The 23098-nt window shown below is 37.0% G+C and overlaps 2 protein-coding genes across 4 annotated transcripts; both read left to right on the forward strand.

The window, feature by feature from the left end:
• The first annotated feature begins 367 nt into the window (after nucleotides 1–367).
• LOC100245511 (dihydroorotase, mitochondrial) lies at nucleotides 368–17048 on the forward strand. 3 transcript variants are annotated; one of them, XM_010658676.3, is made up of 10 exons: nucleotides 368–510; nucleotides 1448–1535; nucleotides 2717–2799; nucleotides 4495–4640; nucleotides 4828–5009; nucleotides 12713–12849; nucleotides 13750–13915; nucleotides 14072–14188; nucleotides 15774–15934; nucleotides 16604–17048. In XM_010658676.3, exons 2-10 carry the CDS (start codon nucleotides 1493–1495, stop codon nucleotides 16796–16798), a joined length of 1230 nt encoding a protein of 409 aa, XP_010656978.1. In that variant the 5' UTR covers nucleotides 368–510; nucleotides 1448–1492; the 3' UTR covers nucleotides 16799–17048. The 3 variants fall into 3 exon arrangements, with proteins under 3 accessions (XP_010656978.1, XP_002274917.2, XP_010656979.1); XM_002274881.5 differs by lacking the exon at nucleotides 1448–1535 and having other exon boundaries at nucleotides 369–510; XM_010658677.3 differs by lacking the exons at nucleotides 1448–1535; nucleotides 2717–2799 and having other exon boundaries at nucleotides 370–510.
• A 2562-nt stretch (nucleotides 17049–19610) lies between these two features.
• LOC109121483 (G-type lectin S-receptor-like serine/threonine-protein kinase At2g19130) lies at nucleotides 19611–22706 on the forward strand. Its single transcript, XM_019223306.2, has one exon. It carries the CDS (start codon nucleotides 19967–19969, stop codon nucleotides 22358–22360), a length of 2394 nt encoding a protein of 797 aa, XP_019078851.1. The 5' UTR covers nucleotides 19611–19966; the 3' UTR covers nucleotides 22361–22706.
• The last annotated feature ends 392 nt before the right edge of the window (nucleotides 22707–23098 follow it).

Here is a 23098-nt window from a genome sequence, read left to right on the forward strand (position 1 = left end):
CAATATTAATAGAGTTTAAAGAGAATAAAATTTATAATGGATTATATTGGCAGATTGAAGAGTTGGTTACATCCATAAGCTCCCATTGTATTCGAATGTTATGGGCGTTTAGGTGAATGCATTATAAGACTAGGGTATATATATTTTTCGATAGCAATTGCTTTTAGACGTCAAATAATTAAAACTCTAACTAATTGAAAAAAAATAAATTCTCATTTAAATTTATTATTAATATTAAAAAAGAGTATTTTTGGAAATAAAAAGTGAAAAACAATTCGTATTTTTATATAGGTAGTATAGATACTTAAAATCATAAAAGATATTTATGAAAAAAAATAATTTTTAAAATTTTTTTTTAAAATGAAAGACAATGATTAGATTTTAGGGATTTATTTTCCCTTACATGAATGTATGTGAACAAAGGCAGCCTAGATCTAGCGTCTGGGTTGTGTCCAGACAGTTGAAGCGTATACCAGATTGTCTCTCTGGGAAGTATACATCGCTTTGGTGGTAATCCTCGCATGCAATTTTTTTTTTTTTTTTAGTTGTTTCTGAACCTTTTGATTGATATGATAGTTTGCATTTTATGTGGGTTAAGATGGTGGAAGATCAGGTTTGATAGCGCAGTTAGCTTTTTCAAAGTGCACATCAACTGTTTGATAAAAGTTCTTCATAGAACTGGGTGATTACATTCTGGACTAATTTCACACTAGAGCTGACTGAAACAAAAGCATTTAGGAAAGGAAGTGAATGAGAGAAAAGATATAGGGAAAAAAATCCAACACAATAGAAGTAGGAAGAGCTCATCAACATTTGAAATGAAACTTCTGCTGAGCCCATTACTTGTTAATATCTGTAAAGGATTCAAGTTAATAATAAAATATGAAAGGAAATTTTTATAGGATCCATATTGACATGTATTGTTGTATCTATCTAAGACCCAATTCAGCTTAATTGGCAGCTATTGGACATTGTACCAACAATGCATTAAGATAGTAAAGCATGAATTTGAACCCACAGAAATCAATTGCTCAGAGTGATACCTGATTTTCTGGTAAGGAAAAAATAATGGAACAGAAATTCAGCATCTCCTCAAAGCTTAACTAGGGAGACATTGTGAATTTTGAGCAGGAAAATCTAGTCTAAGAAATGATAATGACATCAATGTTATTTAAAGACTTTTGAGTGCTTTCTGGTTGGAGAAGAAAAATAAGAAATGATGAGGTAGGCCAATGTCCTAGCCAAAAGAGGGTCTACCATGTATTAGAACTTTAGTTGAGCTAGGGGTGTTCCAGATTATTTTGACGTCTGATAGTGACTCAATGGAAAGCTCCTGCGTTTAGAGGTCTTGTACTCAGTGATGAGTTCAAGCCTTAGAAGTATGCAGAAGGATAGGTCTGGAATAAGCCTTGTATGAGTCCTTTAATCCCTGTTTCTTCTTTAACAGGTGCTTTCTGGTAGCAGGGTTTGATTATCCTTTGATTATCCTTGTATGAGTCAGTCTCTTCAAGTGCAAGCAATCATATGGGTCTTAGGTAAGCACCTGTCTCCTTGGTAGGCAAAGGGGTAAGCAAACATGGCTGTCTTTGTTAATAAGCAAATTGGTAAATAAGCAGAATTCTTTTGTTTGGTTGTCTATGGTCCTGTGTTGCTTCCTTTGCTTAGAAGGGCTTTTTGCTTCTTTTTCTTCCTTTGATCTGATAAAATTTTGTTTATTGTCAAAAGAGAAAGATACCAAGATAAAAAAGATGAAACGATAATTTATAGACTCTTCCTACTCAGAACATGCATATAAGGCCAAAACCCAAATGCAACTTCACATAGCGACTTGAAATGGGTTTGTAATGGTGGTTCAGTTAAAATTCCAGCACCTGATGATCCCTAGTCATGGAATTATATAGCAGTGGTTACTAGGTAGAGAATAGAGCATAGTTACTGTGTTCTATGGTGCCCTTTTTTTCAATTATTACATTTTACTTGAGAGTAACTCAAGGAAAGAAAGAAAAAAAAGAAACACTATCATAATTATTTGGCGTGGATTAATTGTTAGGTACTTCGATTCATTGTTATTTTGTATATATGTTAGTTGGATGACTTGGATGGAGAAGAAATCTGTCTAGTTGCAAACACTTCTAATTCAAGGAGATTTCTCTGGCCAAAATCTTTCATTTGAGGAGGTAAAAGCGATTCATTGGAGTCTGACACAGGATGTGGTTTAAAATGGAAGCCAAAAGTAGTAACAAATATCAAGTCATTATCACCAATGGTTTTTCTGTGCCAGATTGACTGGTGGTAACTCAAATGTGCTAGAATCTTTATCATAGGTCAGTGGTGAAGGCATCTCAAGAATCTGTCAGGCTGTGATAACAGTTTATATTCCTTTGCTACTTGCAATCATATGCGTAGTGGACCTTTACTTCTTAGTTAGATGTTGTATTGAACAACGTTATCCATAAGAATTCGCAAGCCTACAATTACCAGGATATGAAGGTAGAACTCATAACATGTCAGAATTTTCCCTGGCTATGCCAAACAAAGATTTTGAGTGTTTCAGAAGTTCATAACAGTGATCGATCATGTCACTGTTCATGTCATCTAGTTGCTCGTGTTCTTTGTAGTTTCCACATAATCTCATTTATACCCCTGCAATTTCTGTAGTTGTCACTAGAACAGATTGGGTTTTCATTTTCTTGATCATCTTTTTCTTTTTGAGCAGATAAATATTTCATATCCGGGAGAGGCTTTAGGTTTTCTTGCAGTGCATTTGGAATGATAAAGGCAGTGGCATTTCCTTGCAAAGTATGTTTAATTTTCCTCTTATGTTAATATGGTACTTAGTTTTAGGTTGTTACTTATGAATTAAATTTTCTTAGAGAGCATGTTGTCTGAATTTAGTTAATCATGTAGATTTTCCTAGTCTACATACAAGTTTTTAATCTGAAAGACAACAGAATGGATAGCCATTCTTTATGATGTAGGCTTCTTGTCAATCATGAAAATATCTGTTCAAAGATTAAAGGATATAGCTGAGATTTGTTAGAAAGAGCATATAAGAGAGTACCAATGAGGAATCTGAATATTTTGATAAATGGTGGATTGAAAAAAATAAGCTGGTTATATATATTATATAAAACAGTGCTCAAGCATGGATAAAGGACTCACAGTTGTCTAACCTGGATTGATGGACTGATATAACAAAAGAATTACCCTGTACAACTTGCATGGAGATATTGAATGACATTTTGAATCTCATATCCTGACAAAATAGGAGTCTCAATTTAGTTGAATGGCAAAAGAGGAGCTATTTAGGGGAATACCAAAAATGGAGTTGTTTAGTGGAATGCCAAGGGTGTTATGCAATGGGCCATGGAAAATATAGGTTATGGGTTGGATGAGAAAAAATAATCATGTTGACTAAATTCTATAAATTTTAATTTTGAGCAATAATTTTTGAATAGCTAGGTATTCTAACTTTGAAACTAGTATGCTCTCATGATCTTGGGGTGATGGCATATTAGGCATGAAACTTGACCTTTGAATTTGGGAAGCTTAGCCATCCAATTTTTACCTAGTCACATATATTTAGGGATTGTAAATAACATTTCTAATATTTAGAATGGTGATTTGGGTTTTCTTTGTAAATTACACACATACACGTGTATATGTGCGTAATGTTTTTTCAAGATTCCTTAGAACACCCATATGTATTTGACTTTAATTTCCTTACTTTTTTGAACTCATAAAAAAAAAAAAAAAAAATTCCTTACTTTTTTGTGCTTTATATTGGTTTTTAGAATTTTCAGGGGTTTTTATTGTGATCTAAAATGATTTCTGATTCCTCTTGCTATTGCCTTCCCCCTATATTTTTCAAAGAGTCCCCATATGACATGAATGCAAAAGCATCACTTATGAATGTTCAGCAAAAATGTCATCAAAGCATCCAGATATGCCTTGAGTTTTTTTTGGTTTTTTTTTTTTGGTGAACTTACTATTGCAACTGTGTTTTGATTTGCCTTTGGTGCTACATCGAGTGTATGTTTTCATTTATTTATTATTTATTTTAATGGTGGCTCTTGGTTGCATTGATACTTATCATGTGTATTCATCTTCAGTGCATGTTGGATTCTACCTGATAAGTTTATGGTTTGACGAGGCTCAAATTTGGATAAAAAGACCTATCATAATTCATCTAAAAACTGGAATTCGTTTGTCTAATTGTAATCATAGTTCTCTCTTCATCCGAAATACTGTTGTTGCTGTAATGTTAGTGTTTAATTTTTATTCTCATTTTTTTCTTTCTGTGCATTCAAAAGATGCATGTTAATATTTTGACCAATTTAATCTTTAATTTTTAACTAGATTTTACATATGGTCCCCAGGAAAAGTACTGGGGGCAGTTTTGACTTTCACAGTTTTACACTTGATAATTTAGTGTATGGCTTATGAAATAATATGTTTTTGTCCTTACTTTGGTGTAACCTTTTTGTAATATAGGCATCAATATTGCCTTTTGCAAGGATTGAGGTGCCTAACCAGGTAAAAGTTAAAGGAGCAAGGATGGAGCTCTCTTTAACTCAACCAGATGATTGGCATCTTCATCTACGAGATGGTGACCTTCTTGAAGCTGTTGTCTCTCACAGGTCACTTTATTTTTATGAGCATGCTCTTTCAAAGTAGACTGATGATTATCCCACTCTTTTAGTTATTGTCTTGATGTATATCATACCGACTTGGAAAAATAGATATTTGCTTGTTTTCATTGAATGGGTTAATTGTGTTGTGAATATTATGATTTCCATTTAATCTGGCCATGATTAATTCTTACAGTGCAAGTCATTTTGGAAGGGGAATAGTGATGCCAAATCTGAAACCCCCCATTACCACCACTGCTGCTGCTGTGGCTTATCGGGAATCCATATTGAAAGCACTGCCTGCCAATTGTGACTTCACCCCTCTTATGACACTATATTTGACCGATAAAACAAGTCCTAACGAGATCAAGCTTGCCAGTGAGTCCAGCCACAGCTTGTGATTTAAAGCCTGTTAGTTGTTTCTACTTTCTGAAGATTATTTGTTGCCTGCCTCTCAATTCTCTGATTTAACTTAGTTCAAAGTTACTAAAGAGTATTTAATTGTAGGTTTATGTAACTTTTGTTGCTAATGCTGCTTTTACGTTTATAGAAGTGTGGAAAACAAATGTATAGGCATTTAGTCATATGATTATATTGTTTTCTAGAATTTCTACTGGTGAACAGGTGTTGCAGTTTGCATTAGTTTATGCGCATACACCTTTTATACATTCTTTTGTTGGTAGGTTAGAGTTTTCGATGATTTTCTGTAAATACATGCTGAAGGTCCATTAGAGTTAATCTTCTACTCTTTTCTTAGTGATCAAGATTTAGTTTGTTTTTTATGTAGTTTCAGTGAGTACTACCATCTAATAAGCTGTTTGGTAAGAGGGAGCTTAAGGGAAAGGAATTGAATTTCGTTTTCTTTACCTGGAGTTGAGGAGAATTAAAAAAGAACAAGTGACAGTTTTTGCCTTAAAATGTTACAAACAAAAGAGGGAAAAATAAAATGAAATAAAAAAGAATGATGGGGAGTCTTGCTGGTTGCCACTTGTTGCAATTTTTTAAGTTACATCCCCACCCCTGTCATCGTATGCAATCATCACTACTTGAGGAAGAAAAAAGGGGGGAAATGATAGAAGAAAATGAAATATGGAAATAAGGGATAGAAAAAGAGTTGCTGCTTTGACAACAAAATTGAGAAGGTTTGTGAAGAATTTCTGAACTCCTTTATTGATAATGAATCGGTACACACCATACACATATATATACACAAATGACTGAATAAGAAACAATCAATCTAGCTTAATTCTCTCCTAAAATTAGGAAACTAAATCATAAGGAAATATCCTAAATGATCTCTCCTTTTTTTTATTCCTAAATTAAAGTCCTAACTTTGGCATTATTTCAACACTCCCCCTCAAGCTGGAGAATATATATCATATAATCCCAGCTTGCAAGTTAAGTCTTCGAAGTTAGGCCTAGGTAAAACTTTGGTGAGGATGTCTGCGGTTTGGTGCTTGGTAGGAACATAGTTTAATTTGACCGTCTCACTAGTCACCTTCTCTGTGATAAAGTGTCTGTCAATCTCAACATGCTTGGTCCTGTCATGATGCACGGGGTTCTTTGCTATGCTTATAGCTGCCTGATTATCACACATCATCAGAATTGGAGATGAACTCGTTTGTCCCAGTTCACTAAGAACCCTTTTTATCCAAATCCCTTCACAGATTCCCTGTGCAAGAGCTCTGTACTCAGCTTCTGCACTACTTCTGGCTACAACTGATTGCTTCTTACTCCTCCAGGTAACAAGATTTCCCCAGACAAAAGAACAATATCCGGAAGTGGACCGCCTGTCAATGATGTTTCCTGCCCAGTCCGCATCTGAGTATACTTCAGTGTCACGGTTCTCTGTCTTTCTGAAGAATAGGCCTTTCCCTGGTGTCATTTTTAAATATCTAAGAATCCTGTAGACTGCTTCCATGTGTTCCTCAGTGGGGCTGTGCATGAATTGACTTACAGCACTCACTGCAAAGCCAATATCTGGCCGAGTGTGTGAGAGATAAATCAAGCGCCCGACAAGCCGCTGATATCTCCCCCTGTCTACCGGTGTACTTTCTTTCTCGATACCAAGTTTCTTCTGACTATCCATAGGAGTATCAATTGGTTTGCATCCAAGCATACCGGTCTCCTTAAGAAGATCGAGTATGTATTTTCTTTGAGAGACTACGATTCCTTTCCTTGATCTAGCCACTTCCATACCAAGGAAATATTTCAAATTTCCAAGGTCTTTAACTTCAAACTCTTCTGACAAATACTTCTTCAAATTCTGTAACTCCCCCATATCATTTCCAGATAGAATAATATCATCGACATAGACTATCAATATGACCAATTTCCCGGCATGAGATTTCTTGACAAATAGAGTATGATCAGCCTGACCTTGTTTGTAGCCCAGCTTCAGGACTGCTTTTGTGAATCTATCAAACCAGGCTCGAGGAGATTGTTTAAGGCCGTACAATGATTTTTGGAGTTTGCAAACCTGATTCTTTGCCATACTTTCTTCGAAACCAGGTGGTATTTCCATGTAGACTTCCTCTTCTAGGTCCCCATTTAGAAACGCATTTTTTATGTCCAGTTGTTGCAAGCACCAATCTTGATTGACAGCCAATGAGAGAAGGATCCTGATAGTGTTCAGTTTTGCAACAGGAGCAAAAGTCTCCTGATAGTCTATCCCATAGGATTGTGTAAACCCTCTAGCTACCAAACGAGCCTTGAATCTTTCGACTGATCCATCTGCTTTGTATTTTATGGTGAAAATCCACTTGCACCCCACAGGCCTCTTCCCAACCGGCAAATCTGTGATAGTCCACGTCCCATTCTTCTCAAGTGCATCAATCTCATCTTGTACTGCCTTCTTCCATTCTGAAATTTTTAATGCCTCTTGTATTGTGTTGGGAACCTGAGTATCATCAAGAGAAGTAGCAAATGCTCTGTAAGATGGTGATAACCCTTCATACGTAACATAATTCCCAATTGGATGATCTGTACATCTCCTAACACCCTTCCTCAATGCAATTGGCAAAGTAGAATCATCAATGCTGGGAATTAACACCTCTCCAGCCCTATCCTCACCTATGTTCTCTTCAGGAAGACTTGAATTGAAGTCAATATATTGGCCACATGTTGACTGTGATCCGTGCTCTAATTCCTGTCTTTTCCTCCTCCTGATGTAAACTTGTAAGTTCTCATTAGCAAGTTGTGGGGCTATAGGTTGAATAGGCATGGGAGACTGGATGGTCACGAGAGAAGGAACATTTGTGTGCTGGGCTGGCTGAACTGATGGCGGCATGGGTGTGGACAACTCAGTGGGCGCGAATTGGGAAGGATTTGGTGACTCTGAGTGAAAAGAAGGTACACCATCAAGAAAAGACTCCCAAACTTGATGTTCATTCATGCTCTCCCCCTGAACATGAGATTTGGGATAGAAGAAGACATGTTCAAAGAAAGAGACGTCCATGGTGGTGTAAAATCTTTTGTTGGTTGGAGAATAGCATTTGTACCCTTTTTGGGTTGGAGAATACCCTAGAAAAATGCACTTATTTGCTCGAGGAGCAAATTTGCTACGATTTTGAGGATACACATGAACGAATGCCGTACAACCAAATACTTTGAGTGGTAAATCAGAAGAGGCGGCATGGGTGTGAGGAAACTGTTTTAAGAAAAGTTGACGTGGGGATTGAAAGGTAAGCACTCTGGATGGCATACGGTTAATCAAATAGGTAGCTGTGAGAATAGCTTCCCCCCAGAAATAGTTTGGAACATTAGAGGAAAACATAAGGCACCGGGCAACCTCCAAGAGATGTCTATTCTTGCGTTCGGCCACCCCATTTTGTTGTGGGGTGTCAACGCAAGAACTTATGTGGATAATGCCATGATTTTGAAGATAAGTACTGAGACTACTAGTAAAGTATTCCTTTGCATTATCTGACTTGAGGACTTGTATTTTGGAATTGAATTGATTTTGAACCATACGATTGAAGGTTTGAAAAATGTGCCCGACCTCTGACTTTTCTTTCATAAGGAAAACCCATGTTACCCGAGTATGATCATCAACGAATGTCACAAACCATCGAGTGCCAGAAATATTTTTTATCCGGGAGGGACCCCACACATCACTATGTACTAGAGAGAAAACAGTCGAAGGTTTGTATGGGATTTGAGGATATACTGTTCGAGTATGCTTTGCAAACTGACAAATTTCACAGTGATAAGATGCTGGATTTTTATTGATAAATAATCTGGGAAACAATTTTGCAAGGTAAACAAAGCTAGGATGACCAAGGCGATAGTGTAACATTATAATCTCACTATCTTTATTGACCTTAGAATTTGACACAGAATTGAAAGACTCTGACATACTCTGAGACTGTACGCAACTTGCTTGAGAGACTTGGTTGGAGAATTGGCCACATGAAAGGAGGTAGAGCCCGGAACACAGTTCAGCACTGCCAATCATCTTCCCCGATTTCAAGTCCTGAAAAACACACAAGTTTGGATAGAATTTAGTAACACATTGGAGATCATGAGCCAATTTGCTAATGGACAAAAGATTGCAATCCAAGTTTGGAACATGGAGGACAGAGTCAAGATATAAGTCTTTAGTAAGTTTTATAGAACCTGTCCCGACAATTTTTGACTTTGAACCATCAGCAATATGGACGGATGAATGACCATTACTTGGCTTGTAATTTTGAAGAATGGCAGCATCTCCTGTCATGTGATCAGAAGCACCTGTGTCTACTATCCACGACCTCATTCCTCCTCGATTAGCAGTGAAGGCTACACCGGTAGTACTGCCACTGCCAACTTGGCTTAATAATTTCTGTAGCATCTCCATCTGCTCTTTGTTGAATGGACTCGGCTCGGGAACAGAGGTGCTCTCAGAGTTGGCAGCCACGTGTGCTCTGCCATCTCTGTCAAACCGTGGCTTTGGTTTCCAATCAGCAGGTTTGCCATGAAGCTTCCAGCAAGTCTCCTTATAATGGCCTGGTTTCTTACAATAATCACACCAAGGCCTATCCCGTTTCTGACGATCTCCACCACTACTATTAAATGACCGAGCCGCAAGGGCAGAGGCATCCAAAGTTGGGGCAGGTTGCTCTTTTGATCCCATCATCACTTTCTTTCTACTTTCTTCACGTCTAACCTCTGAAAAAGCCTCCCTGAGACTTGGCAGGGGTTTAATGCCCATGATTCGGCCTCTAACATCATCCAATTCCCTGTTTAGTCCTAGGAAGAACTTGAACAGTCTCTTTTGTTCCACAATTTGCCTGTATGTTGCTGCATCATCCGAACATTTCCATGAGTGAGTCTCAAATAAGTCAAGTTGCTGCCAATACCTTGTGAGTGTGTTGTAATACTGAGTAACTGACTGCTCTCCTTGGCGGAAGTCATGTAGAGCTGATTCAACCTGAAACAGTTCTGAAGTATTTTCAGAACTTGAGTAAGTTTCTTTGGCTGCATCCCATATGTCCTTTGCAGTCCCAAACAGCAAAAAATTTTCGCCTATGTCATTGTTCATGGAATTGATAAGCCATGACATGATCATGCTGTTTTCAATCTTCCACTTCCTGAAACCCGGTTCTGTAGTTTCTGGCATGATTGCTTCTCCAGTGAGGTACTCATCCTTTCCTTTACCGCAAATGAACAGCAACACAGATTGTGACCACTGTAAATAGTTATGGCCATTTAATTTGTGTCCTGTGATGAGAATAGGAGAGGAATCATTGCCACCAAGGTTTGGAATTTCAGATCTGCCCCCTGATTCTGGTGACGTGACGCTGGATACTTGTGATGATGCCATTCCATATTTTGTCATGGACCGGAAAGGTAGAAGAACACTTTTCAAGGCACGTGCAGGGACTGGAGTTGAGAAAAAATAGCCGAAGGACGCCGGAAAATCTGATCAGAGGGCCCGCGGAAGCAAAAGAACCCCAAAAGAGGCACGTGCAGGGCTCGGATTGCACAAACAGGTAGGAAGGGTGGCTGGTCGGCGTCAGGCGAGCCTGGAGGAGGAAGCGCGTCGCCGGAAAGTGGCTCACGCGCCCTCACGCGCCGGCGCGTGAGATGCAGTCGCCGGCCGGAAAAACGCGCGTGGGCGGCGCGTGGATGGGTTTCTGGTTCCGGTGCTTTGGGACAAATTGGAGATCTCCTCCAGGCGCTCCTTGCGGTGTAGAAAAAAACCGTCGCCGGAAAGTTCGCCGGAAAAGTTGCCGGCGGTGAGTGTTTTCTGACGACTATTCGATTGACTGGAAAGTGTTTTCTCCCTTGGCTCTGAGAACAGGGACTGATGGCCGGAATGAGAGAGAGAGAGAGAGAGAGATGATCGGATTGAGATATGGCCAGAAAGATTTGGCCGGAATGAGTGATGGCCTGAATAAGAGGTGGCCAGAAGGGATTAGGGTTTCAGAAAACTGGCTCTGATACCATGAAGAATTTCTGAACTCCTTTATTGATAATGAATCGGTACACACCATACACATATATATACACAAATGACTGAATAAGAAACAATCAATCTAGCTTAATTCTCTCCTAAAATTAGGAAACTAAATCATAAGGAAATATCCTAAATGATCTCTCCTTTTTTTTATTCCTAAATTAAAGTCCTAACTTTGGCATTATTTCAACAGTTTGTTATGCATGAAAGAGAAATATTGGTGGGCTCACTCTATCTTCTTATGTCAGGTGTGAGAGAAGCGTACTTTGGTGCATCCTTTTTGGCGCGTTTTAATACAATTCTCATTTACTGATAAAAAAAAAAAATGTCAGGTGTGAGAGAAATCCATGTGGAATCATTGACCCAAGAGTAAGTAGGTCACTATTGACCTTGTGACTTTGCACCTGTTTTTGTTTCTTAGTGTCTGAATTAAAGCCATTGAAGGTACTTGTTTCCTTCAATTTCAGCTGTGTTTTTTAGGCTCCTAAGTCAGTTGGCCTATTGTCCAATTTAATTGGAGCCCTTTTCCTTGTAGAAGCACATGTAGACCTTCTCTCATTTGAAGCATTATAAAGGGGAGAGTCCTTTCTAGAAATTGGAGTGAGCATTAGGAGTATGAAGAGTCTAGCTTTGGTGCCAAATTTATTGGTGAGGAGTTGCTCTGTGTTTTTCTTTCTTATATTAGGTTAATTAGCTACATTAAAGATAGAATAGAGTCTGATATCATTGTCCATAAATACCCTGTGAGGGGTTATTTGTATCTAGCTTTCATTGTTCTCTCTTAATAAAAACTCGAGTTATATTTTTACAACTATGTTTGTTTGATGCTTTTATCTTAACATAACTTGTTGGAGGATGACATATACTGTGGGCCCAAATTCTAACAACTTAAGCTTTTAGGAAAATTGGTTGCTTAACATGGTGTTCCAGGTTTATGTCCTCCCTTCATCAATTTATCCATCTAATAATTGTGATACAAAAATTGCAACTTGTTTGCTCCATGGCAGGTAAGGGTCCACACGTGAGGGGGCTATTGCTTGATATCCTTTTAGGAAAATTGGTTATTTGCTTGATATCCTTTTAGGAAAATTGGTTATTAACTTATTATATATATGCAACTTTTACAACATGATATTCTGCTATAAATAGTGGCATATGGTGGTAATTCATTTGATTGATTTAACCAGAACTTAAAATTTGAAAATTAGGAAATTTGAAATAGTGGAATGTTTGGACAGTTTATTAATATAATCAACAACACTTGTAATTTTTAATGCTGTAAACTCCCCTAGTGGTGGATTTGTTCCTTTCCATTTGAATGACAGTTGGAGGATATCTCTCAAAAATTCCCTGGCCGTGGAGGCTTGTAATATTATCCCTTAGGGAATTTTTCTTTTCTTTTTAAATTTTTTGCTCTAGATTAACTTCCATGGCTTCATAATTATTTTAATCTCACAAGAAATAATCTTTTATGATCTTCAACATCATGGTTAAAAAATTGGACACTTATGATAATTATCTCTGCCATTAGTGAAAATTGATGTGGTACATCTTTATTAAGGTAAATTCCTGTTGCTTTTTCCTTTACTTTATATATTTCTTCTACCTGCGGTTTATATGAAAATGCTAATTGCTTCAACAGGAAATAGTGGGGTAGTTTTTGCTGTAAAGTTGTACCCTGCTGGTGCTACAACGAATTCTCAAGATGGCGTTACGGATCTTTTTGGGAAGTGCCTTCCTGTTCTTGAGGAGATGGTTGAGCAGAATATGCCTTTACTGGTAACTCCACCAGTCCCTAAATAGATTTTTTTTCGTACTTTACCTTCTCTATTTCATTTGCAACTGAAAATTTTCATTCCTTGTTTGAAGATGAATACTCAAGACATGATTTAAATTTCCTAGAAGCAAATATGTTGTTCCTTGGTGAGACCTAACTTCATCTCTTGCTGCTTTTGGAAGGCAGCCTGTGAACTTTTGGCTTATGACAAGTGACCACAGCTTCTGCCCCTAAGTGAAAGTATAAGTCACATTCTAAGATTTTTTTTAAACAAATGAAATGAATGTGCAAAATAGCAGTGTTGCAGGAATTGAATCCTAGTGACAATGTGTTTTAACTGACAGACAATTCATACACACATGGTTGCCTTAATGAATCCAGAAAATATTTTTTTAAACAATGAAATTACTATATATATTGTAGTAATCTCTAGAGTAGTGAAACTCAAACATATTACTCAATAGTACCCAATTGATAGTGAGTGAAAATCACTGTGATTGAATGAACCTTTAAATTGTTGAGTGCAACTCTCATAAGGCCATTATTGATCCCCACTGATATTGTTTTAAAGCAATACCTCTTAACCTTTTGTTTTCTTTTTTCTAAAGCAATTTAAAAGCAATACCTTTTACTAATTGAAGACTTGGACAAGCAATTGTAAATCTTCAAATGACAAAAGGCTTGAGGATAAATTGACAAAATCTACTAGTTATAAGGTAGTAGCCGCTTTCCAAACAACAGTTTCTTGGGGCCTGTCATAAGCTAAGCCAAACACAGTTTTATATGGGTTCTAAGTAGGACATTTCAATTTAGTTTACTCTTTCTCGATTAGTGTGAATTCAACCAGCTGAAGAAGACACCATTTAGAACCAAGACCTATCTGTTTGAGCTTCTATTTACAGGTCCATGGGGAGGTTACAAATCCAGAGGTTGATGTATTTGATCGAGAAAAAGTTTTCATTGAAACTGTTTTAAGACCTTTGATTCAGAAATTTCCACGGCTGAAGGTTGTGATGGAGCATATTACAACCATGGATGCTGTTAGGTTTGTTGAGTCTTGCAATGAAGGTATCTTTAATCACTTCTATTTTCACCATCCCCATTATTCTTTCCATTGTTTTCCCTCTTCTTCTTTCTGGGAGTGTTTTAATCCATTTATTAATCCTTCCTCTTATCCCATTTTTAGATATAGTCGTTTTATCTCACTTCAATTGTGTTTATTAGGATCTGTTGCAGCAACCGTTACACCACAGCATCTTGTTCTGAATAGAAACTCTTTGTTTCAAGGAGGATTGCAGCCACACAATTACTGTCTTCCAGTACTTAAAAGAGAGACACATAGTAAGTATTGTCCTCATTTTTCTCACAAAGCAGTGATTATGGATTCCATTCATGTGGGATTTTGGAGACTTACGACGTCTTAACTTAGCTCTTATCAATTAGAAACCTAATGCTTTCATGGCATCATCTAGTATGCAACTTATCAATGGAAAGAAGCATGCATGAATGTTTGTCTGATCGGTATGCTACTTGCCTGAGTTTGGAATGAAGATTTTGAGTAAGATGAACTGTGCCATAGGTGTCACTGTTTAAAATATTGCCCCACAACACACCTGACAATTTTTGTTATGCTTTCACTTTTGGGTTTATTCATGTTGAAATGCAACAAGTGGATTATCCTTGTTATTAGCTCCTTGACTACTTAATATAGGTCATTTTGGGAAATATAATGCAACTTGTCTGACTCTTTGAAAGTGTCTGGTCTATTTGTGTTTTCCATAAAAAATTTGAATGGGTTTAAATTATACCTTGTAATACTAGTGTACTCTGCATTCCTTAAAATTGGAAGTGTTCATGGATTTTTCTAGATGTTGCTATGCTATAGAATTGAAGCATCCGAAACAGGAAGGGCTAATGCCATAGAAAACAGGAAATCCCCATTGGAAAGAAAGAAGCTTGTCCATTTTAAAGAGTCCTTACCAGCAAAAACGCAGGGTTTGCAGAGCCACTATGAAAAAGTAATTTGCACATGCAAAGGCAGATCATCAAAATTTTCCTTTAACACCTTGAGTTTCTTATCCTAAATTTCTAGTTGATACTGGAGGTGTATGTAAAAAATCCACTTTTTATAGGATCTAAATTCCAAAAATTTGTCCTTGATTTAGCTGTTTGGTAGCAGAAACCACTGAACATGGTCTTTGTTGATGTTAAAGGAAACAAAATTAAAAATTGAAGGCTTTCTTGTAGATTCAAATCAAATATTAGGAAATCAGTAAGAAGGGCACTTTTTTGTTTTTTTCTTTTGGAATGAATATTTGTCATGGAACTAAATAACACAATAATGCATATCATGTTTTATTAGTTGTGCATTCAATGTTATTGGATACAAAGGTTGTTGAAGATGTCTTTGAGGATGCAATTGTTCTTCGGAAATGTATAGTATTAGCTTATTTAGTGCATGGATAATTTTTGTCAAAGAATATTAAATCATCTAATGGAGCAAGTTATTGCTTTCAAATGCAGAATATTGAAATTTGAAGTATTGGGAATTACTTAACTCTTGGATATTTTGCAGTTTATGGTTTATCTGGAAGATATCATGTGAAGGCAGTGGTTGTGATGATGGTTACAAAAATAAGTTCAATATATTGGAAAATTTTTATGAATGAACTATGAATGCAACATGGCAGTTGCGTTAAAGAAAATAGGGGAGGAGCATGTGCTAGCATTCTAGAAGTATCTGGTTTTACCAGGAATTATTTGCGATATCGTGAATTCTCCAATTATGGCATTATAGGGATTGATTTATCTATACTTAACCTGGTTCATGAAATTTGCAATTTCTGAAGAACTTTGTCTGTACCAATTGCAGTATTCCTTTTGACTATTTTTGGTTTCTGAGCCCATTTGTTTGTCTTTCTTACAGGACAGGCTATTGTGTCAGCTGTGACTAGTGGAAGTAGAAAATTTTTCCTTGGAACTGATAGCGCCCCTCATGAGAGACGACGCAAAGAATGTCCTTGTGGATGTGCTGGTATATACAATGCCCCTGTTGCCTTGTCACTATATGCCAAGGTGTTCGAAGAGGTAATTTCTCTCAACATCCGGTGTATTATGTTATTGTTTTTCTTTTAATTTTTCATCTGCTTTTACATTTTCTGGTGGGGAAAATCTAAAATCTCACATTGATTAGCAGCATTAAGTAAAATCATGAATGCTTGTCAGTGGTTGATGAATTTGTAGATGTCTGAATGAAAATCTTAGTTGGCTTGGCTGTATTAGGAATAAAGCCCACCAATAGATGACATGCAAATAATAGTGAACTTCTTTTAGTAGACGGCTGAAGGGGCATCGATCCAGTTCTGACATTATATTGAAGTTTTGGTCAGCCTGATACGCTGGCTTGCTCTGTGGCAGCCCTATGGTACCGTAGATCAGTATCTGCAATATTAAATGATCACATGACTAACCCATGAAACACTGTTTATTCCACAACCATTGATTTTTAATCTCTAGAGTACATGGCTTGCCTGTCTAAGCCTCTGGTGCTGAATGACCTGTACCTGCTGCCTTGAATGCATTTCTAAAGATTGAAATGCCTAGACTCTTGTCCTGCATGGTTCTTCTAGGTTATGGATTGGATATGCTCATTTATGTCAAACATTTCTTGTTTCTTAAAGACGAAAAATCTACCCTCATTTGCATGTAGGCGTTTAAGTGAATTGACTTTGTTGCAAAACATGCTGGTGATTTTAGGCAGGTGCACTCGACAAGCTAGAGGCGTTTACGAGCTTTAACGGACCAGACTTCTATGGGCTTCCAAGAAACACATCAAAGATCAAATTGAGCAAGACCCCATGGAAGGTGCCAGAGTCCTACTCATTCTCCTTTGGGGATATTGTTCCAATGTTTGCTGGTGAAACACTCGACTGGCTTCCATCCTCCCCTTGATCAGTGCCATTCCATCAGACAAATGAGACAATGGTTGTAAGGTTCTCTCTTTACCCCTCATGCAATGTCTCCACACCAGAACTAAAACAATGGAGACATTGTTGTCTTTTAGAATAATTGCTAACAGGGATCCTCATCTTATTTGGCCCTGTTTGGAACCATTCTTGAAAAGTCAAAAACTCTTTTTTGGAAGTTCAATAAGATTGTTCTTTTCTAAGTTCAATAAAATCTTTATAACTTGTTTGGCAGATACCAAAAAGAGCAAGAACCAGCTTCATGCCTTGATTAAGGCAGTTGTTGTATTAAATAAACACACCAAACTATCTTTATTGGAAAAGTACATCCATCTCTGTACTTCCAATAGGCTTTGGTTCGTTCTTATCCTTTGAATCCCAGCTAGGCCCAAATAATTCACTGGGAGACAGAGACAAACAAAGAACTGCAGTCCACAGATTCCCTGATTTGTACTTAATTCATTCATATCTCATTGATGTTTGCTACCAAACTGCCACCAAATTCAAAAATAGAAAAATGAAAAAAAAAAAGAAAAAAAAAGAGGAGAAGGTGCCAAACCAGTATGTTTGGTTTCAAGAAAATTTGGTGGAGAAAATAGAGATGAAGGGTGGAACGTAAGAAAAAGTGAAAAAAAAAAATATATTTATATATATGTTTTATTAATTTTATTTAATTCACTTTTTTTTATTATATAAAAATTAAATAATTTTAAAATGCATATATTTTTATTCATTTTAATGATATTTAATTTTCTTTTATATATATATATATATATATATATATATATATATATATATATATATATATTATAATAAAATTGACATAAAAAAACCATTTTTTTAAATATTTTTTTTCTTATTACTCTCCAAACGCCAAACATAACTTTAGGATTGTATGATAATCCATATCAACTTGGTTAGTTGGTCATGTTGTGGGTTTGTTTTACATTTTATATCACCCATGGTAATTTTTATGTTTAAATTGTTTTTTAAAAGTTAAAAATATTATTTTCATGAAAATAAAAACCCATTTAATTGGATATTATTTATATACATTTCTTATTTTTTATTTTTTAAAAATAGAGAATAATGGTAATTGCCCGTGAAAGCACACAAGCATTTTAAGACCAACATTTTTTAAACTTTGTCAAAAAAAAAATTATTCTTAAAATTTTTAAATTTAGAGAACATTTTATATAAGATTTATTATATTTTATAGAGAATGTATTATTATTTTTATTTTTATGATTGAAAAGTAAAGATATATTCAAATTCACTTAAAATAGAAATGTATCCAAATGATCTATTTGGTAATTGTTTTTGAAAACAAATTTCTATTCTTAAAAAAAAAAAAATGGAAAACATGTTTGACAACCAATTAAAAAAAAAAAAATTCTATTCTTAAAAACAAAAAACAATATTTTCAAAAAACATCATTTAATTGTTTTAACTTGTTTTTTAAATATTATTTTAAAAAATAATTATACAAATTACAGAGCATGGTTAAAAAATGAAACATTATATGTAAAAGTTATTTTAAAAATATGTTTAAAAATAGGTTAAAAACATTTCAACAGATTTTTTAACAGACATTTGTTTTATAAAACATTAAAAAATAGTTTTTTAAGAACGCTTTTCAAAAACATTTGCCAAACATAGCCTAAAATTTTGATTTCTTTATCTTGGGTCACCTTCATTTTCCTTTTTACTAGTGTTAGGTTTTATTTTGAAGTATGCCACAAATAACAGGGAAATCACACCTAAACATCCAAGCAAAATATTCCTAAAAAGAACAAAACGAAATTCCAATGCAATCTTCAGCACACCCCACACTGAGTTAGAAAGACCAGTCATGTTTATTTTTTTATTTTTTTTTATTTTTTTCAAACTAATAAAGATCCAAGTCAATTATCTACCAGTCAAACGTTGTATTAGTTGACTATTAGTGTTCTTCTTTTAATTTTGTGGTCACCAAGAATGAGTCCAATTTTATTTTGTTTGAAAATCTCAGGCCACTTTGGATTTTCCCTTCATTTTTTCCTTGGGGTTGACTAGAATACAGCCAGAGATTTGAACTTGTCAATGCTATTATACTTTCAGCTTCCATCTCAACCACTTCGGTTCTAGACTGGATTTTAAGTAGATAAGATCCAACAGACTTGATGGTATGAAACCAAGGAAATGGGGATGATTCCTTCTCCAATTTCATTGATTTTTGAAGTGGGTTTTTTCCTAGAAACTTGCATGGCAAAGGAAAGAAAAGCTTGCATAGTGCTAATGAAATAAGAATAGATGTCACAATGATGCGAGACCACCTACACTCTTCTTCTTAAAAGCTTGAGCTAATTGAGGAAAAATGTAAATTCATATATAAGACAGGATTAACATTCTAGAAACCTAAGCTAAGGGGTAGAGGTAGCTCCATGTATGGGAAATTGGATTGTTGTCTGTCCTAAGCACTTGAGAGCTCCTTCACAGGGAATTTGTTCAATCGCAACCTGAACCTCCAGAAAAACACCAATGATAATTTGAACAGGCAGGGTTTCAAATCCATACCTGAAACTCCATTGAACAAAAAATCAGTAGAATCCAATATAGCAGAGTGATAAACTGATAATATTATAACATTTTTCTTGTTAATAGGTCGTGCTGCTTCGTCATTTTTTGACATGTTCGACACATCAAGGAGCACCGAGTCGTCTTGTAGTGACCGGCACTGGGTTGCTTCTGGTTACCAAGTCAAAAGCGCGTTAAATATTCAGTTAGTTCCAAATAGTGTGTGATTATTATCAACTTGGGTTTACTTTTTCATTACTAAATCAATCATTTCGGACTTTAGAGCACTAGTGGCCAGAAGAACCGCAAATATTGACAATTGAGGGAGAAAGTAAAATTCAAGCAAAGAGACAATTATTATAATATTACTTATTAGCGTAGTGCTTTGCATGTGTAGGGTATGGTCACAGACTCACAGTGAAGTCTAGGAGCCTGTGAAGAGGAACATGTTATAAAGGAATATCGTATTCGGCCAAGTTAGAGTCTTTTATTCATTGTTTATTGATCGTGGTTGACCCCAGAGGTCTTGAACAAAGTATATTAGGAGTCTCAAGTTTCAGAAGGAAACCCATGCATAAGTCTAGAGCTTCAAGCAGAGATGAGAATCACTAGTATGAAGGCATTCTTCTTCCTTTCTCTTCTCTTCTTTGCTGGTCCCTCCATGGCAACTGACACCATTTTCCCAGGCCAGACTCTTTCTGGCAACCAGACAATCAGATCCGATGGTGGAACGTTTGAACTGGGCTTCTTCACTCCAGGTAACTCTTCAAACTATTACATTGGCATGTGGTACGGAAGGCTACCCACCAAGACAGTGGTTTGGGTAGCAAATAGAGACCAGCCCCTCTCTGATCCATCTTCTTCCACATTACAACTTTCCCATGATGGGAGGTTAGTCCTACTCAAAGAGTCCAGAACTGAAATCTGGTCGACAGATGTGAACTCTACTACACCTAATTCCACCATTGCTGTTCTTCTCGACAATGGAAATTTAGTTGTACGGGGGAGGTCGAATTCATCCAGTGTATTGTGGCAGAGTTTTGATCACCCAACTGATACGTGGCTGCCTGGTGGGAAGATTGGGGACAGTAAGCATGGCAAGGGAAAGATAGTTCTGACTCCATGGAGAAGCCCAGAGAATCCAGCAACTGGGATTTTCTCCGTTGATGTGGGACCAAATGGAACAAGTCATATACTGCTATGGAATCATACTAAAATCTATTGGAGTAGTGGGGAGTGGACGGGGAAGAACTTCGTCAATGTTCCTGAAATAGACAAAAACTATTACGTTAAAAATTTCAGGCATGTGAAGACGGAGAATGAAAGCTATTTCACCTATGATGCTGGTGTCCCTACGGCTGTCACTAGATTCCTGCTGGATTACACTGGGCAGCTCAAGCAGTTCGTTTGGGGGGAAGGCTTCACGCAGTGGACCATCTTTTGGACGCGGCCGACACTACAATGTGAAGTCTATGGTTTCTGTGGGGCTTTCAGTAGCTGCAATAATCAGAAGGAGCCTCTTTGTGAGTGCATGCAAGGTTTTGAACCCACTGTCCTTAAATATTGGGAATTGGAAGACCATTCGGATGGGTGTGTGAGGAAGACCCCTCTAGAATGTGGAAATGGAGGAAATGATACCTTTTTTGTGATTTCCAACACAGTCTTTCCAGTTGATTCAGAGAATTTGACTGTTACCACGTCTGAGGAATGTGAAAAAGCTTGTCTGAGCAATTGTTCCTGCACTGCATATGCTTATGATAATGGGTGTTTGATCTGGAAAGGAGATCTCTTCAATCTTCGAAAACTCCAGGATGATAATGAGGGTGGAAAAGATTTACATGTAAGAATTGCAGCGTCTGAGCTGGTGGAAACTGGAACAAACACCACTAGAGAGAAGGCCACCACAGAGAAGGTCACTTGGATTCTCATCGGGACAATTGGAGGGTTCCTTCTGCTCTTTGGTATTCTTCTGGTTGTTTTCTGCAGGAGACACAGGCGACCCAACAAAGCACTCGAGGCATCTGACGATTCTCTGGTGCTCTTTAAGTACCGGGATCTGCGAAAAGCAACGAAGAACTTCTCCGAAAAACTTGGAGAAGGAGGATTTGGTTCTGTTTTCAAAGGCACCTTGCCCAACTCAACTGTCATTGCTGTGAAGAAGCTCAAAAATCTAACACAAGAGGAGAAGCAGTTCCGCACGGAAGTGAGCAGCATTGGAACAATCCAGCATATCAATCTTGTCCGCCTTCGGGGATTCTGCGCAGAAGCTTCAAAAAGATGTCTAGTCTTTGATTACATGCCCAATGGTTCTCTAGAACATCACCTGTTTCGAAAGGATTCCAAGATCCTGGACTGGAAAACAAGGTATGATATTGCAGTGGGAACTGCCAGAGGATTGGCTTACCTCCATGAGAAATGCAGAGACTGCATCATACATTGTGACATCAAGCCTGAGAACATTCTATTGGATGCTGCATACAACCCAAAGGTGGCTGATTTTGGGCTTGCCAAGCTCATAGGAAGAGACTTCAGCCGTGCGCTAACCACTATGAGAGGAACCAGAGGCTACCTTGCACCAGAATGGCTTTCGGGTGAAGCCATCACACCAAAAGCTGATGTTTTCAGCTATGGAATGCTGCTTTTCGAGGTTGTATCAGGAGGGAGAAACAGAGACCTGTTAGAAGATGGGACAGATGATTACTTTCCCACCCGAGTTGTTGATGTAATAAACAGAGGAGACGATGTTCTTACCTTGTTAGATAGCAGACTAGAAGGTAATGCCACCATGGAAGAGCTCACCAGAGCCTGCAAAGTAGCTTGTTGGTGCATTCAGGACAATGAGAAGGACAGACCAACAATGGGGCAGATAGTTCAGATTCTGGAGGGAGTCTCAGAAGTGGGTACACCTCCAATGCCTCGGTTTCTCCAGAATCTCTCGGGAAATCCAGCCGATGGTGCCATCAATTTCCAGGAGACTTCTTCAGAAGCTTGAAGAGTCATTCTTCAATGAGATTCAGGTAGTGAAAATATGGTACTTGGGTACCTTCCAGTGAGTGATTACATTCTCCATCTTAGTCGTTTACAAGTCAAAGATCGAGTACTCTTTCTTATTAGGACTTCGAAGCAGGAGCTGCTGAATCCCCTGGGTGGCCACGCCCGCAAAGGATACGAATCAGCTACTCAAAATAAACTCAGCATATGTCAATTCCACCATGTCCCAACAAAAATGAAGGTGGATTTGATGCATGTAGTTTTGATTTGATTGTGAAAAACAAATGTGTTAATGTTATATGCAAAGCTTGTTCGAATGTGTTTCTTATACTAAAGCTTGCTTGATTGAATACATGAACTTGAAAGAGAAGCCCACATTCAATGGCACCTCAACTTGATGGGGCTTTGCACTAGTATAATAATTTTCAAAAAAATCATACCACAAAAAGTACTTTTAAAACTGTCTTATTTTTTGGAACACCAGATAGTGTAAAGTAAATTTTAATATAAAAAAATAAAAATAAAATAGACCTATCTTTTGAAAAAACGAGTTTAATTTAAAAACTTTTATGATAAGAAGTGAACTTATCTTTTTAGAAGACGAGTTTAGTATAAAAAGTAAATTCGTCTTTTAAAAAGACAAATCGTCTTTTTGGTGATAGACAATTATTGACTGTTAAAAAAATATAGTAGCAGGCCATTTTTTTTATTTCATACATTCACCACCTACTATGGTAGA

Source organism: Vitis vinifera, chromosome 12 (assembly GCF_030704535.1).
Source record: "Vitis vinifera cultivar Pinot Noir 40024 chromosome 12, ASM3070453v1".
NCBI lineage: Eukaryota > Viridiplantae > Streptophyta > Magnoliopsida > Vitales > Vitaceae > Vitis > Vitis vinifera.